Source organism: Protomyctophum bolini (genome assembly GCF_963924005.1).
Source record: "Protomyctophum bolini genome assembly, chromosome: 11".
NCBI lineage: Eukaryota > Metazoa > Chordata > Actinopteri > Myctophiformes > Myctophidae > Protomyctophum > Protomyctophum bolini.
In genome coordinates, this window is record NC_137872.1 from 12,108,312 (window position 1) to 12,133,077 (window position 24,766).

The 24,766-nt window shown below is 45.8% G+C and overlaps 2 protein-coding genes across 9 annotated transcripts in view; one reads left to right on the forward strand and one right to left on the reverse strand.

The window, feature by feature from the left end:
* The window catches only part of iqck (IQ motif containing K), a gene marked incomplete at its 3' end in the record, with an annotated part of 20,323 nt that extends 15,486 nt beyond the window's left edge, over positions 1 to 4,837 (forward strand). Inside the window, exon 9 of the mRNA XM_080775010.1 lies at positions 4,788 to 4,837. Coding sequence (XP_080631136.1) covers positions 4,788 to 4,837 — 50 coding nt within the window. The remainder of the gene's footprint in view (positions 1 to 4,787) is intronic.
* On the reverse strand, positions 1,466 to 24,542 carry gprc5ba (G protein-coupled receptor, class C, group 5, member Ba). 8 transcript variants are annotated; one of them, XM_080775922.1, is made up of 4 exons: positions 23,478 to 24,542; positions 11,895 to 12,932; positions 10,270 to 10,412; positions 1,466 to 6,597 (listed from the first exon to the last, which is right to left on the reverse strand). In XM_080775922.1, the coding sequence occupies exons 2-4, from the start codon at positions 12,928 to 12,930 to the stop codon at positions 6,553 to 6,555; spliced, it is 1,224 nt and encodes a 407-aa protein (XP_080632048.1). In that variant the 5' UTR covers positions 12,931 to 12,932; positions 23,478 to 24,542; the 3' UTR covers positions 1,466 to 6,552. The 8 variants fall into 8 exon arrangements, with proteins under 8 accessions (XP_080632048.1, XP_080632049.1, XP_080632045.1 ...); XM_080775923.1 differs by having other exon boundaries at positions 10,270 to 10,409; positions 23,478 to 24,541; XM_080775919.1 differs by having other exon boundaries at positions 10,270 to 10,409; positions 11,859 to 12,932; positions 23,478 to 24,541.
* Between the last annotated feature and the right edge of the window lie 224 nt (positions 24,543 to 24,766).

Consider the following 24,766-nt stretch of genomic DNA (forward strand, 5'->3'; position numbering starts at 1 on the left):
AAACACCATATGCTATGGTTCAGATACTACTCTATCTCGCTTAGACCGGAGCGCACATATACTTGAACAAACAGGATATTTCCACTCAGTATGCCTACTTGACGGCTCACAAGCGGAACAATCCACAATACTTCCCTGATTTGTCATTTCCTTTTTCCATAGACAGATAAGACCTCAGCACTTCATGAAGCAGATTATAGCCTTTCCATTCAAAACAGGAATTTCGGCCAGGGACCAGATGACTGTGAATGTAATGGGTGGCCTGTTCTATCCTGCTAATCAGGAAACAGAACAAGACCTGGGCAGTAAATGGAAATTTGAAAACTGCTTTGCAGGCTTGAATATTATATGATAGGTTTGTGGAAAGACTTGAATTTGCTTCCTTTCCAGACTGACAATTATTGTTGGCTTTCTTCCAACGGTTAATTACTCAGTTACACATCGCCACACTGCACAGGTCCTAAATGTTGGACAGACCCTGTTCTGAAGGCCTGCCCATGCCATAAGAAGTATACTATACATCATTCAGTATATATCTTTCTACAGACAGTCATGCAGCAAATATGCTATTTGATTTGCAATACCTGCAGGAATCCTGAATAAAAGAAACCGCTGATGTTGACCACTGGACAGTTTTCTTCCTCACTTAATGTCAACTTTAAGACTATGTATAGGTTGTAACTGTCCTCACTTGACGTCAATCACATTGAAGAGATAGAGTGCGTTCCTGGCCTGTGTCCAGCGGTTCAGGGGCGTAACAAATCTATGAGGATACGTTTGACCCGCAACTCCTCGTCCTACACAGTAGCCCAAGTGACTGAGCGCCGAGGTGCCCCACATGATGAAGGGCTTTCCTGACCGGTCCAGTCGGCGAAGCACTTGGCCGCCCAGCGAGCCGCAGCAAGGGTCATGTATCTCCCTCTGCAGGTGCTTCAATGCCCACGGGGCACAGCTGCCAATAGGTTAGGTGATAACACAGACCATCGCATTTCATTCCAGAGACATCTGATAGTGCCAACAGCTCCCTAGAGTCTGGTAGCAGTGGCACTGTGAGCCTGGATGAAACCGGATCACCCGGCCGCACTACTGTAGTACATTGTACTGTATAGGCATTGGACTGGTAGGGAATAGACACGTACTGTAACTAGTGGTTGGGGCGGGAACCCCTTTTGGTGTTAGCATTATGTTATGCTTTAGCTATTGAAAAATAGAACCACTGACATAGAAACATAGCTTTTTCAGAAAACTGTCACTTTTCATTTTTAGAATCTGATCTCAGGTCAAAATGGGTTAACCACTTTCAGTCTGGAGTCCCTATTTTGGGAACATCATTGTATACTAATTGCTATAAACAAAAGCAGAAAACAGTCATTTGAACCACATTAGTAATGCTATACCTTATAGTTAAATCATAAGACACGACAGTGTTATGTTTGTAATGAAAAAGACAACATGGAATTCAAAGTTAACTATAAACATGACACTTTTATTGAACGCTTTTGTTTCCTGAATTAGTTACAGATACAAGAGTTAAACCTAATTCATTCTTTGTCGCACAACGGTGTGAAACTAAGTTAAGGACTTACTGATTTCCAAGCCAAGTTGGCTTGGAAATCAGCCATTTTCGGCAAGTGGCACCGCCGTGCGACTATGCATAATTGAGGCTTTAACAGTGGGGCTTTTGTTTTGTTTTGTTTTCTAATCAGGGGAAACAAATTCTAGACTGTACATTAGGCATGCTGCATCACTGCACAGTCAACAGCTGTGAAAACCAATATCACCTCCATCAGCTGGCCCAAGTGGAACAGTCCAGAGGCTAGACCTTTCAGGAGTGAACAGAACAGGTAAAGCTTCACTTATACTCTACACTACAGTGAGCAACATTGTTTCCCCAGTAGAGTGGCTGGGGAGGACTCGGCCTGTGATTGGCTGAAACAGTGTGAAGGGAGCGCTCATTTTTCTGTCCACCATGGCTTGCTAGCTCATAATGGCTTTGCTCGGGCACAGATTGACTTGTGCGCCTCATGCCTGTGCTGTCGTCGTGCGGTGAGGTAACAAAAACAAGCCATCTTCTTCCCCAAACATAGTGAGGAAAACAATATAGCCTACATCGCTGCTTGCGAACAAGAACTGATGCACTGTGACGCTTGAAAAACTGTTCTTGTAAACAAGCAACACGTAATACAGAATATAAATGAGGCTTAAAGCAGTGGTTCACCCCGAAAAATTACTTATTTTCCATCAATTACACAACCCATGAAGTCTTGAATTCAGTTTTTGTTTTCGTCGCATTCGTGAGATAATACCTGAGACCGATGACCGGTCACTCGTAGCGCGCCACCGAGTGGCGCGCTACGAGCTTGTAGGTCTGCTATTTTTGAAAAATCGAAGAACGACTGACATAGAAACATAGCTTTTTCAGAAAACTGTCAGGATGTAGAAGATTTTTTTTTTATCTGATCTCAGGTCAAAATGGGTTAAGGATACGTGAAACCCAGAAAGGAGGAGTGTTTCATGGGCTACCCAGGGATGACAAAACTATACATATAGAATTTTTGTGCAAATCTCACCATAGTTTATTTCATTTTGATAAACACAGAGATATATCTCTCAGAAGTCGCCTCTCTATCCCCCAGTGAGTCTTCAAACCAACAGAGGAAGTTAAAATTAGATCCATTGATGATGTGACATCCATGATGTCTCTCCATTTTGGGACCTGCATTTTGTACCACCTCCACCATTTTTATATTTTATATATATATATATATATATATAAATGTTTTTTTTATTTTTTTGTCTCTCAAGAATATCAAGAACAAACTCTTATTTTGTGTTTAGGAAAGCACAGACATAATTGTGTCATCTGATATACACGGAAAATATGATTGTTGCCACATGACCTTGACATAAATAGAATTAGTATCGAACAGTACGTCTGAGAAAGGTCTTACAAGTAGAAATGGTGATGAGCATGCACAGATAAGGTAGTCAACAAGTGCAAAATCTACGACGTCACATCCTATTAATATTATTCTTTTTTCTTTTCTTTTTTGTACTCCACGTTGAGTGAAAACAACACGATAATGAACCCCCTCCTCGCCCCTCAGCCCTGCAAGTTGAACCTCCAGTTGCTACTGGCCACCCAAAGGATGGAACAGAGCTCCTTTCTCGCACGAAAAGCAAGGGTTCTCCTCCTTGGCCCATATAGTCTGACTCCAGGTCAGCCCAAACAGAGCCTGGCCCCATTGGACCAGCTCTTTATTTTTTAGACCCGCACCAGTCCTGGGGTTAGACCTACTGGAACGGTACCATCCATTCCAGGGTCAACCCCGCGGGGGAAGGGCACTGGGAGCGGGGCTAGGAGGGTGACCGATATGACCACTGGCAGGGTCACCATTCCACCATGCTCTCTGTAATCACCTTATAATATCACAGACACAGTCATTATCTACTGAATGAAGTGCAAAACATTATTCATAGCAATAATTCATACTTCTGAGAAAAGTAGTAGGTTTGTTTCCCCCATAACGGTTACAGCAGTAAACCCATGTGTTTGACATCTCAGTCGCATATGGTTACAGAGGGGACACAAAATCCCATCCCCATAAAAGACAATGGTATAATTCTGTTCAACGTTAATCCAAATAAAAATAAAAGCATATCTAGTATCTGAATAACATTTGAAAATACTAGTAAAAAAAGACACCAGCAAGTGAAAAATAAAAGCATAATATATGACAATCCAGTTAAAAATCCCTCAAAGAATACAAAATAAAATACTTTGCAGTAGTCAGATGTCCAGTGGTTTTATATAACACTGGTGTCTAAACTTAATATACCAAAAACAAAAAACGTAAACAGCCAAACAAATGCTATACAGCACAACTATGTACACACAGTAAAACCCTCTGGGTTTATTTCATTCTAACGGCCGGGCTACACTGGGGACGGAACGGAACCGTACGCAGCTAGGTGGCTGCACCGACAATTCATCCGTCGAGTTCCGAATGTACTGTTTTTTCCCCCTCTGAAGGCGAGGTGAAGGGCTGCATAATCCCCGGACACGCGGGAAAATAGAGCACTTGCTTTGAGAAAAAAGATTCACGTGCAGAGCTTACGCACAACCTGCACACCGCAGCCCGTTCCATTGATTATAGTGGCAGTCGAATCCGGCCCCAGTGTAGCCCAGGCCTAAGGGTGAAATGACCCAAATTGGTCTGGGTATATTTGGGTTCATCTTTACACCCTCCGAGCTAAACACTGAGGATTTGAACTGCGCGGGTTCTTGGAGGAGAGAGGTGGTTTTGGGGGTAGAGGGCCTCGAAAACACGAAACCTCCGGAGAAACCGAAGTCCTTCTTGGCACAGCAGGGACGTACAGGCTAGAGACGAGCTAACCACTACACCAAGACAATGGAGGCTTCGCCAGATGAAGAGGACGGTCACAAAGGACGGCACAGCCTCCTACGCAACCACACACACACACACACACACACACAGTCATGTACACAACACACACACACACGCTCGCACACACACTGCAACAAAGAAACACAAACACACTCGGCATCATACAGACACACACTCGCACACACATACTCGCAGAAGCGGAAGGAGCCATTTTCTCACACACAATGCAGGAGGCTGACTGAAGGGACTCTGAGGGACGTCACTGACTGTCATATCGACTATTCAAGCCCCCTCGTCCTGCTCTCCTCGGAGACTCTTGCCTATCTATTCTCTCCTTCTTGCTCTACCCATCCCCCCCTTTCCCGTCTCCTCCTTCAGTCCTCTGCACCAGCGTTCATTTGATCTCGCCCTCTTGTGCTTCACACTGAAAATCTGATCTCTCTCTCTCTCTCTCCAAGGCTCTTGGATGTCTGCACAAAACGGTCACCTCTCTTTGTCTCTGTCTCAATAATATATACAATATAGGCATACTTAGTAGTTGTGCGCGGGTATCTCGCAAAGGATCTAGCTGTGAGCTTGTAGATCTGCTATTTGTGGCGTGTGACAACTGCACACGACTAAGACTAATCAGGCCTTCAATATACTCCATATTTAGTCACTCAGCAAAAAATAACTTGATTTTCTATCAAAAATGTCGACTCACCCGAGTCGCATTTTCGAGAACTTCTCGTGCGACAAAATATAAACTAGGTTCATAATGGGATCTTGTGAGATTGAGGAAGAGGGGAAATGTACTGTAGCACCAGCCAACAGTCGTGGCTGTGAAGTGTATTCGTCGCGTTCCCACATGCGAAACAAAACAAACGAGAGAAATACAACACGCGTATATGCACACATACAACACAGATAGAGGGAATAAGTACAGTGGACCGTTTTCCCCCTGATATAAAGTGACAGTTTCTCCCGGCTGGCTTAGACTGGAGACACTGGAGATGAGCGCGAGAGCACACGCGTCTGACCTAGATTCATACGTTTGCTACCTCGCTGGCTGACTGACTGACTGACGCCTTCTGCGTCCAATCGGAATCTGCTCCATCCCATCGCAATCGGATGCCATTTAATTTAGCGCTGTGCCTCACCACCCCCTCTATTAAGGTGGTAATTTTTCTTGTTGCTGCTTTAATGTGTGGTCACATTGGAGTTTCATTCCATATTCCAGTGTCTGTGTTATACTGTATTTCGGGCACTGTCCATGCGGGTGATAGGATGAGGCGGTATGTGCTATATTCACAGTACACCTAGAAGCACACTAGAGACTGACAAAGAGAGAGAGAGAGAGAGATCCATGGAGCGAGGATGTGTTATGGGCCAGAGTTGAGGTGAAGGGCAATACATGCATGCACACACGTCACACGCACGCACACGCACTGTATTCTTTTGGATTGCTTAAACTGTACACTTCTCTCATGTGCATATCTCTGAGGATTTGATTTATTTCAGTGCGAAGCTGGTGAGTGCATGTGCACCTACAGCATGGATGAATGGAGCACAATGCCACATGTTTCTGTTGCAGCGCCAGCGGTGCGAGTCATAGCGTAACACGCACGCGTGTGCACACACACACACACACACACACACACACACACACACACACACACTGTCAGGAAGAGAGAACCAGAGACGGAGATAGAGGGAGGGAAATTAAGTGATACATTTCACAGTTTTGGAGGATGCTAACAGTGGTATACAGTCTCAGGGGAGCAAAATTCAAACAGAATAATACTTGAGTGTCAATATTTCCAAGAGCTACATCCGCTCATATATTGTTTTTTCTTCTCATCCAACCATCCTACAGAGATGTGTAGGCTACAGGAGATGTTTTAGAAGAACACTGGCCCTGTCCTCCATTTCTCCAGTCTCACACACACACAGTAGTTGGCGTAGCTGATTGGCGCAGTCATGTGAGTGTGTAAGTCCTCAGTCTATACACAGAGACATGGGGTCCATGTTGAGGTCCATGTTCTTCCATGGCTGCCAGCCCCTGGACCACTTATACATCCTCAACCCCAACCCCCTTTTATTTCTTCTCCTCCTCCTCCTCCTCTCATCCTTTCATCTTCATGATCTTCTCCCATCCTCTTCCTCACCACAGCTGCCGCCCCGTGTAGGTGGGCGGGGCCGAGGGTACCTGCAAGAGACAGAACACCATGAACATAACCTCCTGAGTCCACCTTGAGAACCACTGCTATATATAGCATTCTTTAACAACTTATTATTTTACCCCTCCTACCTCCCAGAGTTCCTGGCTCCGAAAGAGCCACAACCCTGGTATATTGTACCATTAGCAAAAGTATATACATATTCATAATGAAGCATAATAAAATATTAGAAATAAAAACGAATTACAGTAGGGTCAGTGTTATGAGTTATGAGTTATGAGTTATTAACACATAGAATGCTGAAAGCGTTTTTAAACGTTTTATTATAGCCACCCCTAAGAAGCGCATAACGTTTTTATACGTTTTATGGTCCAAAAAACGTTTTTTTATTGATTACTATAGTTCAACTATATTTGCGCCCGGACAACTCATAATGTAACACCGATCGGCTCTAAAAAGAGTTAAAACCCCCCCCTGCTGAAAAGAGGTGTTGGTCTGAGAAGCGTCTGGCACCGCCTATTGGTTGGTCTATGCGAGGACGTACGACGTAATGGAGACGGCCGTCCGGCATAGACCAACGCAGATGTCAGGGGATCTAAAATGGATGGGTCCATGCTCTTGTGTGTGTGAATACACTCGATTCCCCCTCCCCTCCTGTTTCTACATGGTTTCTCCCGAGGGAGAATGGTGGGGGGGGGGGGGTCTCTTCCTCTTGGATCGCATTGGCAGTTCCCCCCCCACTCCCGAGTCCCCACTGCTTTCAACTGCAAGGCTTGCACTCTCATTCTCGGAACAAGATACAACGCGATTTGCTCTCTGCCCGTATATAAACCTGCAACGATCGGCATTTGATTTCATAACGTAACGTTTGCCAGACACATGTGGAGTTAGTCATGGACAGATTGCACATCATTATCGAGGGCCCGCCATGATACGTTGGTCGCTGATCGCAAGCCGTACTGCTGCTGCTGCTGCGCTGCTCGCATCCAACCATCCAATCCATCCCCCTTTCTCGTTACAACAGGCTATTATAAACTCACCGTCGAGCAGCCTGCCCTGCACCTAATGTGATAAAATGAACGGCAGGACAAAATCGGATCGATTATTATCTGTCTATCAGCAACATTTCTTCCAAATACGTTGACGTGCTGCTTCTGCTGCTGCCGCATCCAACCATCGCATCGTTGTTTTTCTCTCCAAACATGTCCAGACACAATCCGATCCAGTCTCGCGTCTCACCTTATAGCTACGCGAGACTGGATCGATGAGGTTAGTGGTATGTCTGGACATGTTTGGAGCGGCACACGACAATCGACAATAATGTTGATTATGCAAGATCATTTCCTCAAAGCCTAGTTGCCCCCCCCCCCCCCCCCGTTACTGCGATTGTAGCTCGAATCACAGAATGAGTTCAATGAGCGTAGGGAGAGGGCACATATGGGGCTACGATTGAGGCTGATTTATATTTTCTAACAACTTAGGAGAGAGACTGACCACGATGCAGGCAGAAGAAAGTTTCCAAGTCCGTTTTATGATCAGATAATGTGCATCAAGACTCTCTGCTTTCATAAGAAAAAAACGAATACTGTAATTGCGAATGCAATGAGCACTTACTATGAGACCTAGCAGATCACGTCTGTCTGTCTGTCTGTCTGTGTGTGTGTGTGTGTGTGTGTGTGTGTCTGTCTGTCCCGCTTACTGTATATGTGGACCTGGCCCTTTTGTGCCCATATATGGAGCTGAGTGATTTGTGAGTCATGGTGACATGAGTGTGATGGCGTGGTCCTGCTTTGGGGACTCCTTATATGGTTATGGCTGAGTCATGGTGACATGAGTGTGATGGCGTCTTTTGTGACCATATATGGAGCTGGCGTGGTCCAAGCACTAACTATGACACCCTGCAGATCATGTCTGTAATTTATTCTAATTGTTATTGCAATTTACGATCTGCGTTCGCTTTCCGCGTTCGCGCGTCTTACTCGTAATAATAAAAATCACACCCCTGTGAAGTGAGCAGTGCAATGTTGTGAAGTGAGCAGTGCAACATTGCACTGCTCACTTCACTGGGGTGTGATTTCTATTATTATTACAGTATTAGTATTTTTCTTATGAAAGCAGAGAGTATTCTGTTTCATACGGTATATAGTATGTACATGTCGCTATAGGCCTTATTTTGTGAATATTTAGTTGTTAGGTCCATGCTTTCTCTAAAATTATCTTTTTCAGAGAACTTTAGAGATGGCATGGGCCTGAATAACTATTATTCACAAAATAAGGCCTATAGCGACATGTACATACTATATACCGTATGAAACAGTAGACTCTCTGCTTTCATAAGAAAAATACTAATACTGTAATAATAATAAAAATCACACCCCTGTGAAGTGAGCAGTGCAATTGCACTGCTCACTTCACAGGGGTGTGATTTTTCTGGGTGGTATTTTTCTTATGAAAGCAGAGAGTCTACTGTTTCATACGGTATATAGTATGTACATGTCGCTATAGGCCTTATTTTGTGAATAATAGTTCTTCGGGTCCATGCCTTCTCTAAAGTTCTCTGGTGGGCGCAAGCTGCATTCAATAGCCAATTAGTGACAAACTGTATATGTGTACAATGTGTACTGTTTTCCTCCTAAAAGTAGACATTCAGGGCTTTCATTCGGTATATGGTTTGTATAGGATATTATTTGTGCTCAATTTTATATCGGTCTTTTGAACTAAAAAAACTGAACTGAAATGTCTGTCAACTTCAGGCCTCCATATCTCTGTTGTTTTTTTTCACAAGCAGCGTGCAGGCAAAAGCAGGTGTTAGAAAAAGGTCAATATCTCCAGAATGGAAGATGGTAGAATCATAATTTTTTTTTTAAATTGAAGTGGACAAGTTGGGCTTTCTTTTGATTTATGCGGTGTGATTCTCGCTATAAGAGGCCCCTCGCTGTGGGCCCCCAAAAAAGTTCAAAAATCCCAATGTTAATCCCCTTAGCACTGGAAATCATTGGTCCACTAGAACCTGTAGCATTGTATGTGTTAAGGATTGTTGATGTCATTCATCCTCTCAATATATGTTATAAAAGGTTGCCAAATGGTGTAAACTTTTAAAGCACCAGCGTACCCTCTTGTGGAGTACCGAATTTTCTACAATGTCAAGTGATGTAAAACATCATTAACCCATGGTTAGGTTGGTGGGAATTTCTCCTTCTATTTAAATGGTATCAGTCGCCTAGCCTAAAGAGATGCAAAGCCCATCATATTCTTTTTTTGCTGGCTAGAATATGTGTTGTTTTTTAAGTCACGGATCAGTGGACACACACTTTTCTGGCAAAGTGTTGATCTCTTATGCGGTGTATAGAGAATGTTACGCATATTCACAGAGAACGTTTACTAAATCACTATTTGAGATCTCCAAGAATAGTGCCTATAAACCGTTTTGGCTTAATGGTGTTCATCGATATACATGCCCAGAATATTAACAGAATGTTGCCTCAGCATTCTGGTGGAGTGTCTATACAGGCTTTATTTATAGTGTGGTTGAATGGAAGGCATTCACCTGCCCTGCACCAGCCAGATCTATGCCCATCTATTCTAACACAATGGAGGACCTGACAGGAGGCAGGACACAACTGCATCACTCACTGAAGAGATAGCATCACTGCGTGCACGTGCGTGTGTGCGAGCGTGTGTGTGTGTGTGTGTGTGTGTACCTGTGACTGTGCTGATCTACTCACCGCGCCCCCGTTCAGAATCATGGTCATCTCGGTGGGCTGGTAGACGTTGCTGCGGAACGGAGCACTGGGCCTGGCGCCAGTGCCCCCATTATGGTGGCCTCCAGCGCTCCTCAAGCCTGCTGGCACACAGAGGGCACACAGAGGGCACACAGAGGGCACATGGGAGAGATGGGCCGGACATTACTCACACGTTGTCTCATTCAGCAGTGATTCTCAACCATTTGAATTTCAAGGACCCCCAGTGGCATATATGCTGTTAGAAGGCCACGGACCCCCATTTTTATACACTTGCTTTACGGCTGTGAATCTTCTGCTATCTCACGATTCGATTTTGATTCTTGGTGTCACAATTTGATTACATTTATTATTATTATTATTATTTTTTTTCAAATCAAAACGATTCTCGATTCAATTATTGGGGTCACGATTCAATTAAAAATCGCTAGAACCCAGTAAAATGTATATAATACCAGAGAGGGTCGTGTATGAATTCTTGGCTTTGATGGTATCTTAGATCAGTTGTAGTTGATGCAGAAACACAACATCATTGCCTTGATGCAAGTAATTAATTAACGTGTGTCAACGAGGGTCAGCTGGACAGTAGTCTCTCGGGATTGGCTGGAGAGTGACACACACACCTCAGCTGTGCTGAACTAAAGTGACTGGAGTCACTTGAATATGACTGAAGACCATAGACTGTAAAGCTGAACTGTCTGTCTGTCTTTCTGTCAGACTGTGATTATTATTTATGTCAGTGCAGTGCTGACAAATGAGCATCTACAGGTGGCGTGTGTGCGCAACAGTAACAAAAATGTATGAATTAATAATAATTAATTATGAATAGTTTATAATGAGAATCGCTAATTACAAACCCGTAACTCCTGTGGGCCCGAGCCCTGAGAAGGACCCCGTGTCCCACATCCCCCCACCCCCACCCCCTAGTCGGGAAACTCCTCGTTGTGCAGTTGCTGTTATCTGACCATTGGTCAGCCTCAGCCCCATGCTTCTATTCTCAACCAGTCACATGCACGACTTCACTAATGGAGTGTCCTGTTTAACTGGGGATGTTTGCATTGCTCATTTGCTTGTTTGCGGCGATGTCTCACGCTACTGCTGCTGCCCTTCTACGAACTGCTGCTCCCCCTCCACCCTCCACCTGTTGTTTTGGATCCGCTTTCATGTACTATGGGGGATTCAGAAGGCCCCTATTTGGTTGGGTTTAAATGTTAGTGTACTCGGAATGCCTATAAATATCTAATACCCAATACCTGCTGGAGCACAATGCAAACAAGCTTCGTCTTTTTTTGTGATTAATCCCTCTTGGCACTTTTAATTGGTGATAATGTGCACTTAATTGTTGCACACAATACATATTACACATATATGTTGCTCATTTTATATTCATTCAAAAAATATTTTCATTCAATTCTTGAGTTGTCCAGACTAAAATGATGTGTGAACACAGAAACTCTTGATGCAAAATTCATGTCAAATCAAAGCAATCAACAATCAAAATGTGTGGTAATTTCAAGCCGAATGTTGCCAGGTGTTGTTTCATTACTCACAATGGCCTACAATCTCCATGCCAGGCTGGAGCGTACCTGCAGTGTTCTCGTCGCTGTACCCGTAGCCCTGGTTCTCCACAAACTGCCTGTGAGAGAGAGGGATGTCCTCGTCAAAGCTGGTCTCCCTCATCCTCGTGGAGTTCTGGGAGGTGTCAAAGTAGTCGGGGGCGGTGGGCTGTGGCGGGGGTCTCATGCAGATGTGCGCCTCGGGCATAGCGTGGAAGAGCAGCAGCAGCCAGCCCTGGGCCACCAGGGCGATAGCCAGGGCCGGGTTATCCCAGTCGGGGGACCTCCCCAGCCAGTCGTTGCCGTAGAGATAGAAGCCCACCCAGGCCACCCACAACAACAGCGACAACAAGCAGGTCACCAGCAGCCAGATGGCGTTGCAGCGCCACTGGCGTGTCTTCCCGCACAACGCCAGGGTGGCGGCGGTCAGCGCAGCTAGCAAGAGCGCTAGCACGTAGCTGCAGGCTAAGGAGAAGTCCAGAGGCAGGTACTGGCAGGCGGGGCGTCCCTCTCGCAGCACGGTCAGAAGCAGCCACTCGGCGGCGATAATGCCCTGCACAGCACTCAAGCCGAGCGCCAGGCCCGTGAGGGCACAACCGCCCGGACTCCGGCGCTCACGGCCCAACCTGCGCAGCCGAACACCCTGCACCAGCAGGCAAGAGAAGCAGACGGCGAAGAGGAGCCCCCAGAGAGCCCTGCGGAGCAGACATAGCGACGCGTCCTCCTCAATAAGGTAAGCAAAGCTCAGGCCGAACAGGCCCAGGATGCCCAGGAGAAGGAGGAGGATCGGCCCCACGCCGCTGCGCTTCTCCCCCTCGCTGATGTGGCGCACGCGGCACAGCAGGACGAGGACGAGCAAGACGGACGCCAGGGCCCCGCCGGCGGCCACCGACTCCACGGCAACCCCCCATATGGAGTCCAGGTCACAGAGGAGGGTGTAGGGGCGCACCAGGCCCCAGCCACAGCCCCGGGGCAGGGCGTTGGACGACTCCTCGGAGTCCTGGCCGCTGGCACGCTGGGACACCGTTGGCAGCAGCAGGAGAAGGACAGGGAGGAATCTGGCCATCTCTGAGGGAGTAAAAGAACAAAACAGAGAGAGAGGAGAGTGAGCACCGAGGATAAAGAATGGAAACAGGAAAAGATAAAGTGAGAGAAAAGAAAGAAAAGACAAAGAACAGGAGAGAATGGGGGGGGAGTTGTCCTGCTTTAGACTCAAGGACCCCCCCATAACCTCCTGACTTAGAGTTTGTTGCGCTGGCAGTTATTTCCACAGCGATCATCTGCCTCTGAGTAACAGACAATCTGCCATAGTTCTGTTTCAAACAATGAACAGCAGTTAAGAGAGGGTGAGTGACATAAGGCTCTTGCAAACAGAGTCTGTTGCGATTGCATGACTTTAAAATGCATTAATCTGAGTGAGTCAGACTGAAAACATTTCGGAGTATGCGTGCACAAGGTAATAGAAAGTCCGAGGTTGTGTTCATTTAAAATGATCTGTGTTGTTTTAATACAAGAATGAAGAAAGAAGTCCGCACACAGGCTCTGCTCCAGTGGTGTTTTGTTTTATTTAAAGTTAGTTAAGGCACAACGTTTCGGCCGTGAACGGATTTCATCACCTGATGAAGGACCGTTCATGGCCAAAACCGTTTAGGCAACGTTTTGGTTAGTAGAACCCCCTTGTTGAGAACCCCTCTTCTACAGGACCGCAGCAGAGAGCCTTTTTTTAAATTATTCAAAACAAGGTATAAGATTCATGATGTGAAACTGACTGTACCGCCTACAGTACAGACAGAAAGGGATGCATGCATCATGGATATGTTTTATGACAAACTGACTGTACCGCCTACAGTACAGACAGAAAGGGATGCATGCATCATGGATATGTTTTATGACAAACTGACTGTACCGCCTACAGTACAGACAGAAAGGGATGCATGCATCATGGATATGTTTTATGACAAACTGCCATACACGGAAAGGAACTCAAGTGTACAAACAGCTTCACTCGCTACCGTCCATCTACCAGTCCCAAGATGCAGCTTCACTCGCTACCGTCCATCTACCAGTCCCAAGATGCAGCTTCACTCGCTACCGTCCATCTACCAGTCCCAAGATGCGAGACTATACATAATACAGTACACAGACACACACACACACACACACAAACAAACACAGTGCCTCACGTACACTTTTAAGTGAAGTGCCTATAGAGACACACTTGCAGCACAAAGAGTACCAAACAAGGAAGAAATCAATGCTGCATCAGTCTACCTGGCTTCACTTCACACACGCACGCACATGCACACAGTTAATCAAACATCTGAGCCAGCCTCACCATCAACAACAACTGTCTGCCCTACACATCACTGCACTGACCTTTCATACATTTTTCCAAGCTGCCTCACACACATTGTGCCGAGTCATCGTCATTACCCTTCAGAAAACACATACACATACAAACGTGTACACGGCGCGCGCTCGGCGCTCGCACACATGCACGCCTCTATTTCTCCTTCACTGTAAAGTCCAGAGTTATTAATTCAACTTTGAAAGTGTGACCCTCACAGGTGCATTGTTTCAGTTAACCACTCTAACCCACTACAGTACTGTGTACCATACTGTACAGCTTTTTTGCCCTCTCTTAATTTCTTTGCCAAAAATAGCCGATCTACAAGCTCACAATGCATCGCAACGTGATACATTGTCGGCTATGTTCCCCAACTTCCCCCCAGAATGGGATGCTGGGGTTCAATTCGTTATGTTAAATAGAGATTTTCTATGTATTGTTCAAGCGTCTGTTTATTTCACACAGAGCTTCGACACACTGCGCTCACTTTAAGGCCATGGCTGAAATACCTTCCCCTGCCGTCTACAAATAGACTGCAACACAGTATTTACATACCACATAAAGGACACTGGATATCCTCAGAGCTAGATCCTCTTTCAGCGTCTTGCCAGAAAAACACAGTGCAACTGGCCAGACCAACAGGGGAGAGAGCTGGACTTAACTACACACCAGCCAAGGCTAAGGCTCACTCATGCACACAACACACACTCCCTCAAGCACACAGTAGAACTGGGACAGTCATGTACAGAGTGGGGGATGATACAGACCTTGGAAAGTAGGTCCGATGGACACTTTTTTTCCTTCTACATATGCAGATTATGAATGCTTCTCCCCTCACATCCCGCTCCTGTATATGATATTAGTTTTTATAATTAGTGAAACCACTACGATGTCATCATGGTATTCCCTGCAGTGGCTATAGATTATAGATTATTTTTATGCGAGTATTGAAAGAAAATGAAACATAACATACTGGGTGACAACAAGGGAATACGGAAAATATGTTTTGTTTTGTGTAGCATTCATTTTCTGTTGACAAGGTTTGATCATAGGGGGAGCTGTGGGGAAAAAGCATGTCAACAATAGTTCCAGGAAGTGAGGAAACAGGAGGACATCTATAAAAGTACAGGAAGTGAGGCGCCCCGGGAGGTTCCATTTTAGGTATCAAATGTGGTGGTGGTTTGTCAAAGAGACTCTTTTAAGGCCAATACTAAAGCATAATCAGAAATTGATAAACCACAGAGTAGTAACTTTGAGATCTGAAGAAGAAAGGTTTTGGTCAAGGAACATTTGTTTTTAGCTGTGTTTAGCTCTGAATCAATTCAGAGCTTTTGGAAAAAGGGTAACCTACCTGTGCTGTGGCTGAAGGCTGGGTGAGGAATATACTTTTTTTCCTTTTTGAGCATTTTGCATTTTTATTTGATGACGTTATGGATTAATTGGAAATTAGAATATCTAAAATGTTTGGTTCGATTTATTTTGGATTACTTTTGATACTTGACTACTGATACTTGACTCATTGAAAGAAACTTTATAGGTAGAGCTCTATAAAGTCAGTGGTTTAGCCACGGACCCCCGTTTGAAAGATATTCAGAATCATGTCCAGATCCGGTCAGTATCATGGTCAGTTTTTTATAATGGAAGATGACTCTCAGAACTTCATGTCCCACTTTAACCTTCCGTGTGTGTGTGTGTGTGTGTGTGTGTGTGTGTGTGCGTGTGCGTGCGTGCGTGCGTGCGTGCGTGCGTGCGTGCGTGCGTGCGTGTGCGTCTCCCAACCTGAAAATGCATTTCTGTTTACTAAATAGCTGGAGAGACAGCGATGGCTACTATCAGAATATAGAGCTATTTAACACTTATTTTAACAAGAAAATAATAATCACTTAATACATCATTACGTTGCTAGCTAACTTGTATGGTTTAGACACAGATGAATCAGTTACATGGCAATACATGCAGTTATTAACAACCACTCTAAATAGTGTTTTACAAAAAGCTTCATGAATGTTGGTCACAACACAACTGTATCCTGCATCTGCAACTAGTTTCTCATGAACAAATATGGCCACCAAAGTGGCTTTAGCCTTATTGAACATCCTAGTATTATGTTGTTATGAATCCATACTTCATTACCATACTTCAGTGATTGCGAACATCTACCTCGATCAAAGTAGGGCGATACATTTTCTCCCACTAAACCTTCTCTCTCACAAAGCACATGCGCGAGACTGTGATATCTGCATAGTTGCTCTGTTGGCTTCTTCTTCTAAGCCTTTGATCTGTCTATCTCCATAGCCTATTTTAGCATTTTAAACATAGTGGTTGTTTGTGACTCGTTAATTATCATTATGCAAGCTGGTCTTTGAGGCCCCAAAGGGCATAACAACGGAACAAACAGTGTGCGAGAGTCAGCGTGCGGGCATTTGTTTACAGCTATATTGCATACTGTATTCTTCTGAGAACGAAACCCCTTTGAATCCCATCTCATGCCTGATTTATATACAGTGTTGTACGACGGTGTTTGCCTGCCAAGAGTATGCGTTGAGTATAAATTAAGCATTACAACCCTCCCAACCCCTCCCCTCCCATAACTCAAATTCTCTTTCCTTTCTCCATAAGAGCCTCGTTCGGTGACATTTTGTCATTTGTATTATGACCTTGTGATGCAGATGGTGTGTTATTATTGGGCTACATTAACATCAATCAGCCCATACAGACGGATGAGTCACCCAAAACACAACGCTGGCTCTTAAATGCACGTACCTGCATGCACATACACTAGTACACGCGCATATGCACACGTGCACACACACACACACACACACCCTCTCACAAACGTTACATGTGCATTTGCAACAACGACATACAATTTGCCTCTCACACACTTGAGAAACCAGTTAGCTCCTAACGGCATGGTGTTTTCTGGCTAAAGCCCTGATAACCATGGTTACGCTGCAGCTCTGAATGACAGACAGGAGCAAAACACCCGGTGCACAGAGGAGGCGGGTGGGGGTGGGCTTTTGGAGGGGGGGGGGGGGGGGCATTCACCCTCAAAGAGCCTTCTACATCACTCCATCTCCCCTTTTCACACATTTCACATTGACTGTGCTCTTGTCCTCTCTACCTCTCTGCCTCCTTCTTTGTCTCGTGTTTAGTGACAAGGACTATAAAGCCACACAGCAACAGACCAGTGCACACTGAACAGACGGGACGTGACGGGGTGGTCTGGGGTTCTAGGGAGGAGAAGGAAGGACGGAGAGAGACAAGGCAGGACCTTTGTCATATACTCATTTAGACTGTTGCCACGTTAACTCGTTCACTAACTTCCTTCTTCCACACAGCACACTTATATGAACAAATTAACAATATTATGATTATATGAAGTGTACATTCAATTTACGGTATATTTTACATTTGAAGATTTAGCTGTGCTCTCACTCGCCCACTGAGTGATTGTGTATCAGTCAGTCAGTCAGTCAGTCAGTCACAGCAGATCATGGGTCCTGACCGGCTGGTAAACTGAAGGTTGAAGAATGTACACAATGTACTGTCAGTGACCACACACACACATACTGTAGAATGATGCGCACGCAGAAAATCAAGACATGCATGCACACTTTGCACAGAATTGCAGTCAAGACAAATCTCTCTCTCTCACCCTTTCTTTCTCTCTCACACACACATGCATGCAAACACGCAGGCACGGTTGCACGCACGTGACGCACATGCACACACACGCATGCAACGCACGCACGCACGCACACACACACACACACACACACACACACGCAACACACACACACACACACACACACATCAGTCTCTCATCCTCTCCTCTCCTATTAATATTATGAGTCATGTGAAGAGACAGAGCCCCAAGCCTTCCTTTCCCTATATAGCAGAGTGGAGGATGCTGCCGTCTTACCCCCCCCCCCAATCCCATTTAAATCATCCCCTATTCATTTAGATTGGGATCTCCATCCGGTGCTGGAGTAGTGGTCTCATGTCACCGCTGTGTTTGAAGATGTGCTGTGAAAGATGTGTCTCACGTCCTCATCCTCCCACGTCCTCCCTTTAACCAAGTATACCTGATCGCAAGAGATCCCTCTCTTTCTGCATGCCACGCTTTCTATTCCAATTTGGCTCTTTCCTTTTCTTCCCTCCCACCTGTTCTTTCTGTTACCCCGCATGGCCGCATCCCTCTCTGTACCCCAACTCTCACTCTTTTTTCTCTTACAAGCTTTCCTTTGCCACTCCTTGTGTCCCCTCATCACTTTTCCTCTCTCTCTCTCTCTCTCTCTCTATGTGTGAGTCTTATGTAACTAGGGAAAGAGCCATCCCCTGCCAGTGTTGCTGCATGGCTGCATGTCATCCGCCTGTCAGTGTCAGGGAGTCTTCTGGTGCCTCAGACATCCATCCTATAGTAAGCCTGATGCTGGATGTGACGCATTGTCAGCTTGTAGATCGGCTATTTTCCACACCGCCGCCGTACGACGGAGTATAAATGATACTGTAAGCATTAGCACTGTACACCGTGCCACCGCACATACATTTATTCATAAAGCATGTCACATACAGTATGCACTATGCACGCACACACGCACGCACACGCACACACACACGCGCACACACACTGGCACAATGCCCATTTATGCCGGATCTATTTGCATACAAATATAACGTGCTGTCTTGTGGCATGTATTATGCATACGTGCAAAGGCGCAGTGTTTTTACACAATGCCTGAATGTGGCATATGTACTAATAACATAACGCTGATTTCCATGGCGGTGACAGAAAACAGATAAACGTACTAATGTGAGCACAGTTCTGAACCATTCAAATCTGCTTCAGAATGGATGGACAGAGCCGGTGAATCATCTAACAAGCCCTCCTGTACAATTACCGTCCACTATAATTATCAGACATAGTGCACAACCAGATGCTGTGTGTAATTAGCATAACCATAATTGGGCGGATGATTGCGTTTTGACTTCTCTCCCTTCCATCTTCTTTCTTTCACCTATCACTCCATTCAGACAGCTGGAACAATAACTGTGTGTGTGTGTGTGTGTGTGTGTGTGTGTGTGTGTGTGTGTGTGTGTGTGTGTGTGTGTGTGTGTGTGTGTGTGTGTGTGTGTGTGTGTGTGTGTGTGTGTGTGTGTGTGTGTGTGTGTGTGTGTGTGTGTGTGTGTGTGTGTGTGTGTGTGTGTGTGTGTGTGTGTGTGTGTGTGTGTGTCCAGCAACACAATAATCCAGATGCAGCAGCTAGCATGTTATTTCTGGGGCCAAGCAGGGACTGAGTGTCCTGACATCTGCCAGCTGATGATGATGATGATGATGATGATATTCAGAACTACAGCCCTTTATCACACACGTCCTACTCCTCCACAGTTTGTAACAGCAGTGATATCCATGATATCCTTTGGATAGCATGGCAGGCACCAGTCTTGTGGAATTAGTTTTGTTTGTTTGTTTGAAGATTTTTAAACGTTTTTGCCCACATCTAATGTCATGCCCACAATAGGGATGCCAGGTTGACAGTGGTTAGCACGTGGACAAAGAAATCTGTATTTTTTTAATTAAGAAAGTCACAACATGTTTTTCAGTTGAAAGCACACTTCCAGAGTGTTGAAATCGGATAAATGTACACTAAGATACATATTGAATTTCTCTATACTGCCAATGAATGTGTCTGGAGGTACTACCTCAATGTGCTGTGCTTTACTTTGCATTACAAACACATCTGTGTTGCTAATTGAGTCAGCGGAAGTGATTAACTATGCTTATGAATAGTAGGCATGTCAAACAGGAGATATCTTCTGTTACCTCCACCTCCAAGCTGTTTTGAGCATCTCCTATTCTCTGACAATAATTGGCTAGAAGTAAACTTCCAGAGACAGAGTTTGTCCTGAGGCAAGGTTCACGGAGGGAGAGGGGAATGGTGTGGGTCACAGGACCAACGTTGAGGACGAGAATCTCCTGAGGGCTTAAATCTCTCTCTCTCCTCGTTTCCTCTTCTGAAGAGCTGCTTGGCAGGCAAACCTCCTCCACACTCCATCACTGTCACTCTGAAGCCTTTGTGTCGTACGACATTGTCGCACACCGAAATTAACTTGTAGACCTGCTATTTTGGCGCATGACATCGTCATATGACGGAAATTCTGAATATAAATGTGCCATTATCTGCAGCAACGTACAAACAGTGAGCAACTCCAGTCGTCATTGTCTTGCTGAGGGACATCCAGCCACAACATGGCTGTTGCATTGATCAAAGCCATGAACTTTAATCCAAGCCACTCTTCTTCACATTATTGAGGGCCTCCTATATACAGGTTTAATGTTTGTTTTTCCTTAAACTTACATTAAAAACAGCATTGACATGGACAGAGTTTAATGTTTGTTCTGTCCATGTTTGGTTTGTCTGATAATTACGTCATAAAATATGTATATATAGCGCCCCTCACTGCATGCTTGATGCTCCTCATAGAGAGGAGACAAAAAGACAGAACTAGAACTGCACTCTGTCGAGTGCCTACTTGCTTGTTGCACACTAGTAGGACATAAATGGCCATTTAATACTAGTGCAGAGCGTGCAAGTACTGTCGACCGCTACAAACTGTCAAATCTCAGCTTCTCTGTGATGTGGTTACTTTGCGTATGCCCCGTTTGATGTGTATGTATCGTAGCAGCATATGACGTCAGGGTATAACTGGCATAACTAGCTCTCAATGACGTAATAAAAATGTGGATTAAAGGACCCAATGTCAGTGTGTAATTGGTTTTCGATCGTGACGTAATGACGATATGTTTTAGTGTCGGGAGGATTAAAGGTAATGCCCCTATGTATACATGTATGTAATCTGACACCACTGCCATATCAAGCACAAGTAGTCCTTACGTCATACGCTGGCACGGCGCATACGCATCAAATGGCGACATACGCATCGAAGCACTGGACGGAAACTATTACTTGCGCGCTCTGCTTGCGCAAACAACATCGTGAGACCATGAGAGATGAAGAATGAGGAAATCGAATCGGTCAGTGGCACCAATGCGAGGGTTGAAACGAGACAGGTGAAGAGGAATGAGACTTTTTTTAAAGAGACTCACCCCCCCCACCCCTTGGGTGTCTGCATGGAGAGATCGGCAGTGGAGTTATTCCCCTCAGTCTCCTCCTAATTAGGCCTCATTACCATGTGGCTGGGCTCGCAGCGTGACCGTATGCTAATTGACTTGGCAATTAACAGTGCCACCCCTCCCTCTCCTCCCTGGTCTCACTCTCGTGCCCCCCCCCCCCCCCCCCCCCCCCCCCATTCCTGCATCGGAGGAGGAGATCAGTGGGATTAGAAGCCCCCCCAACACACGTCAAGAAACCAGGGCCATACACATCCTAGTGTCAGGTGTTCCATTTATGTGGTGATATCAAGGTGGTTCATCCATTATGGATGAAGGTGGGGGGGATATATTATCAGAAATATTAGACAGTGTGATGATAAGCACCTGAAGAAATATACTGTAGCACTGGGTCTGGTGAGACAAGGTACATAGCAGCAGGATGTGCGGGGGAAGCTCGCAACCTGGAACGAAGCCTTGTCTGCTACGTATGTGTCATGTGTTCACTTCTGCCTGGAGTATAATGTGTGTGTGTGTGTGTGTGTGTGTGTGTGTGTGTGTGAGGGTACACCTGTGCACAAATACAAGGGGAAGCAGGGAAGTTCCCATGGAACCATGCATGCTGTTCAGCTCACACACATACGATTCTCACGCTAGGTTGTGTCAGGTGTACATGTTTAATAAAGAGGTCATGGTCTCTCTCTCTCTCTCTCTCTCTCTCTCTCTCACACGCACACACACACACACACACACATCACACGATTATCCAAACAAGATGCATATGGTGGGAGCGCCATGGAGAGTCCCGAGAGAAAAGCAAACCATCTCAACGTAACATAACAACACAGTGTGGGGAAATAAAGCAGCACCTCCGCTCTGCTGAATATTGATTCATGGTTGAACACAGAGTCGTCTCTAAAATAGACCCTGGGGAGCGATCTGACCAGAAACACATAACTATCATGAGCCCATATGCTGTGTCAGGTCTCATTCCATCTCGCAGGTGGAGCGTTATTAAATATCCAACCTCTTACCGGTTCTGAAGATATACAGTGTCCTGACTCCTGTCTCCTGGTAGATCTTGGATGAACATGGGTGGCCAGAGATAGTCTGTTGGAGGGATGAATCCCCGTATAAGGGACACCCATGCGTTTAGCTGACCTATAGGGTCCAATTTTAAGCAAAATACCTGTTTAGAGAGAATGGGAATGTTCTTCTCTGGCAGATCCCCCACCACTCGTTTAACAATACTGTACAACTATAGGGACCACAGGGGATTCCAGAAGAGAGTTTGTTTTAGGGACTAGCAGCAAGACCATTGTTAAAAGGCTGGGTGCCTGCCTACGTGTGTGTGCTCTAGCGCGCGCGCGCGCGCGTGTGTGTGTGTGTGTGTGTGTGTGTGTGTGTGTGTGTGCGCGAGTTGTGGGAAAGAAGGGTGGGATGGGGGAGGTTCTCAGTTCCTAAAATAAAGAATAACATCTAACCTCATGTGTCTGCAATAAAGAGTGGGAGGGGAGGGTCCCCCTGAATGACACTGTAAAAACATGCAAGTGTTCTGACTCTTCTGGGTCCAGATTTGGCACAAAATGGAGTAGTAGCAGTGTCAAATTACCCATACATTTTTCATCCGCCTGAATAAATAAAGTGGCATGAAAAAAAACACACAATGTTGAATCTACAAAGGCTATCTGGGCCGGTTGTTTTAATGTTTGTATGTTTTCGTCAAATGCCAAAGCTGCCTCTAAGGTCGAGGTGCGACGCGTTATGCCACCTTACATTTCCCCAACAACATGATACAGATACAGTAGCCTACCAGGGTGCCCTTTTTGGCATCAGCAAATGCCAGGGCCTCCGAGCGAATGAGCTTATATTACAAAATGTATGCACCTGGCTATAGGCTACTGTAGTCGTGCATCAACATCGCGTTTTTTCTCACAATAATGCCAACGGTGCAACTTCCACCCCACTGGTTTGACGATGATGATCGAGCCCTGAAATAGCCCGTGTGGTTCCATCGTAAGCCGAGGTGATGAATTCACAGCAATAAAAGCGCGTTAAATATAGCATGCACATGAATCTTGCCAGCTGAGTGACCAATGACTCTCCTCTATGAATCGATAAGCCTAAGCTACTAAGTGGAATCTGTACCTACCTTGAGCGACGTAAACAAATCCAATGGGGAGCGACTGGGGGAGATGCACGTGCACGCTATTATTATAGAAGGCTAAGGAAAAATGTCACATTTCGGAATGAACCCCATCTGACGGGGGTTCACTCTCCATCCACGTCCCCCACCGCGGTGGACCAGTGCGATGTTTCCTCCCGCTCCAGGTTGCAAAGAGGAACGCTCACTCAGTCGTTATGTCCTCTTGAATAGAACATGCATCAATAACCCACCAATTACTGTCTGCTTGCAACGATTCGACAAGTCGAACGGCGAGATGGGTTGGTTGGTTGGTTGGGGGTTTGTGGAATTGGTCTGTAGTAGTGTTAGTAGACCGCTTTCTGTCGTTTTTCATAAATCCTTTGTTCAGTGGTGCGTTTCCCCCCAAACCGAACCTCGATCCGCTGTCATTAATAAATGATCCTTTTATAAAACAAATGAATAAAACACGTGAGCCGTGGCGTCGAAATCCACCGCTCGTTCGCAACCCGCGTGCGCTGGAAGAATGTGTGACTGCTGTGGAGCCTGTGCTGGTTGTTGCGCCGTTATGCCGCTGTGCTGTGAGTCCAGCTCGACACTACTAGTTGGCTGCTCCCAACTGACTGCATCAGCCGCGGATGGATGACAACATGCGCTCCGCACGCACGCGCGCACACACACACACACACACACACACACACACACACACACACACACACGCACGCGCGCGCGTAATGATAATCCCTCTCTCTCTCTCTCTCTCTCTCTCTCTCTCTCCGCTCGGCTACTATAACGTGACAGCTCCCCAGAGAGCCACCGACCGACCGCAATGTCCACTGACTGTCCACAATGTGATGATGTCCCTTTCTGCTTGGTCCCCTCGGACCAATATGGTGTACATGTACAGTACAGTGAAAGGAATACGATCGTTTTTAGGCCTATACATTGCTTTATAGCCCAGACCTGCAGGTCACCCCCAAATCTATTGTCACAGCCTGAGCCACAGACACGTGGATAAGCCTCGTCCCACGGGAACGGATCACCTACGCTATATACGCACTATTTGGAAGCTCCAAAGTGACTCCTGTGCTGCTCATTTACAGTTGCTGGCACGGATCACAGAGAGAAGCTGAGGCCTGGCCACACGTCCTCAGCAGCTGTTCCGTTCCATTACATGGGACTGGGAAGGCGTGTTTTGTATGATAGAAGTGAGTGTGTGGACTGGAGGTCCCGCCCAGCGGTGAACGGTGTTTTTGTAGCAGTGCTTCCCCTACAGCAGCCCCTGAAGTTGTTTTTCG

Bases quoted from the DNA above. Each gene is read 5' to 3' on its own strand.
- gprc5ba (XM_080775918.1), bottom strand. From the start codon at position 12,930: ATGGCCAGATTCCTCCCTGTCCTTCTCCTGCTGCTGCCAACGGTGTCC. The intron at 10,413-11,858 runs GTGAGTAATGAA...TCTGTGTGCCAG, and splicing joins CATGGAGATTGTAGGCCATT to CAGGCTTGAGGAGCGCTGGA. The intron at 6,598-10,269 runs GTACACACACAC...TGTCTCTTGCAG, and splicing joins GTAGATCAGCACAGTCACAG to GTACCCTCGGCCCCGCCCAC.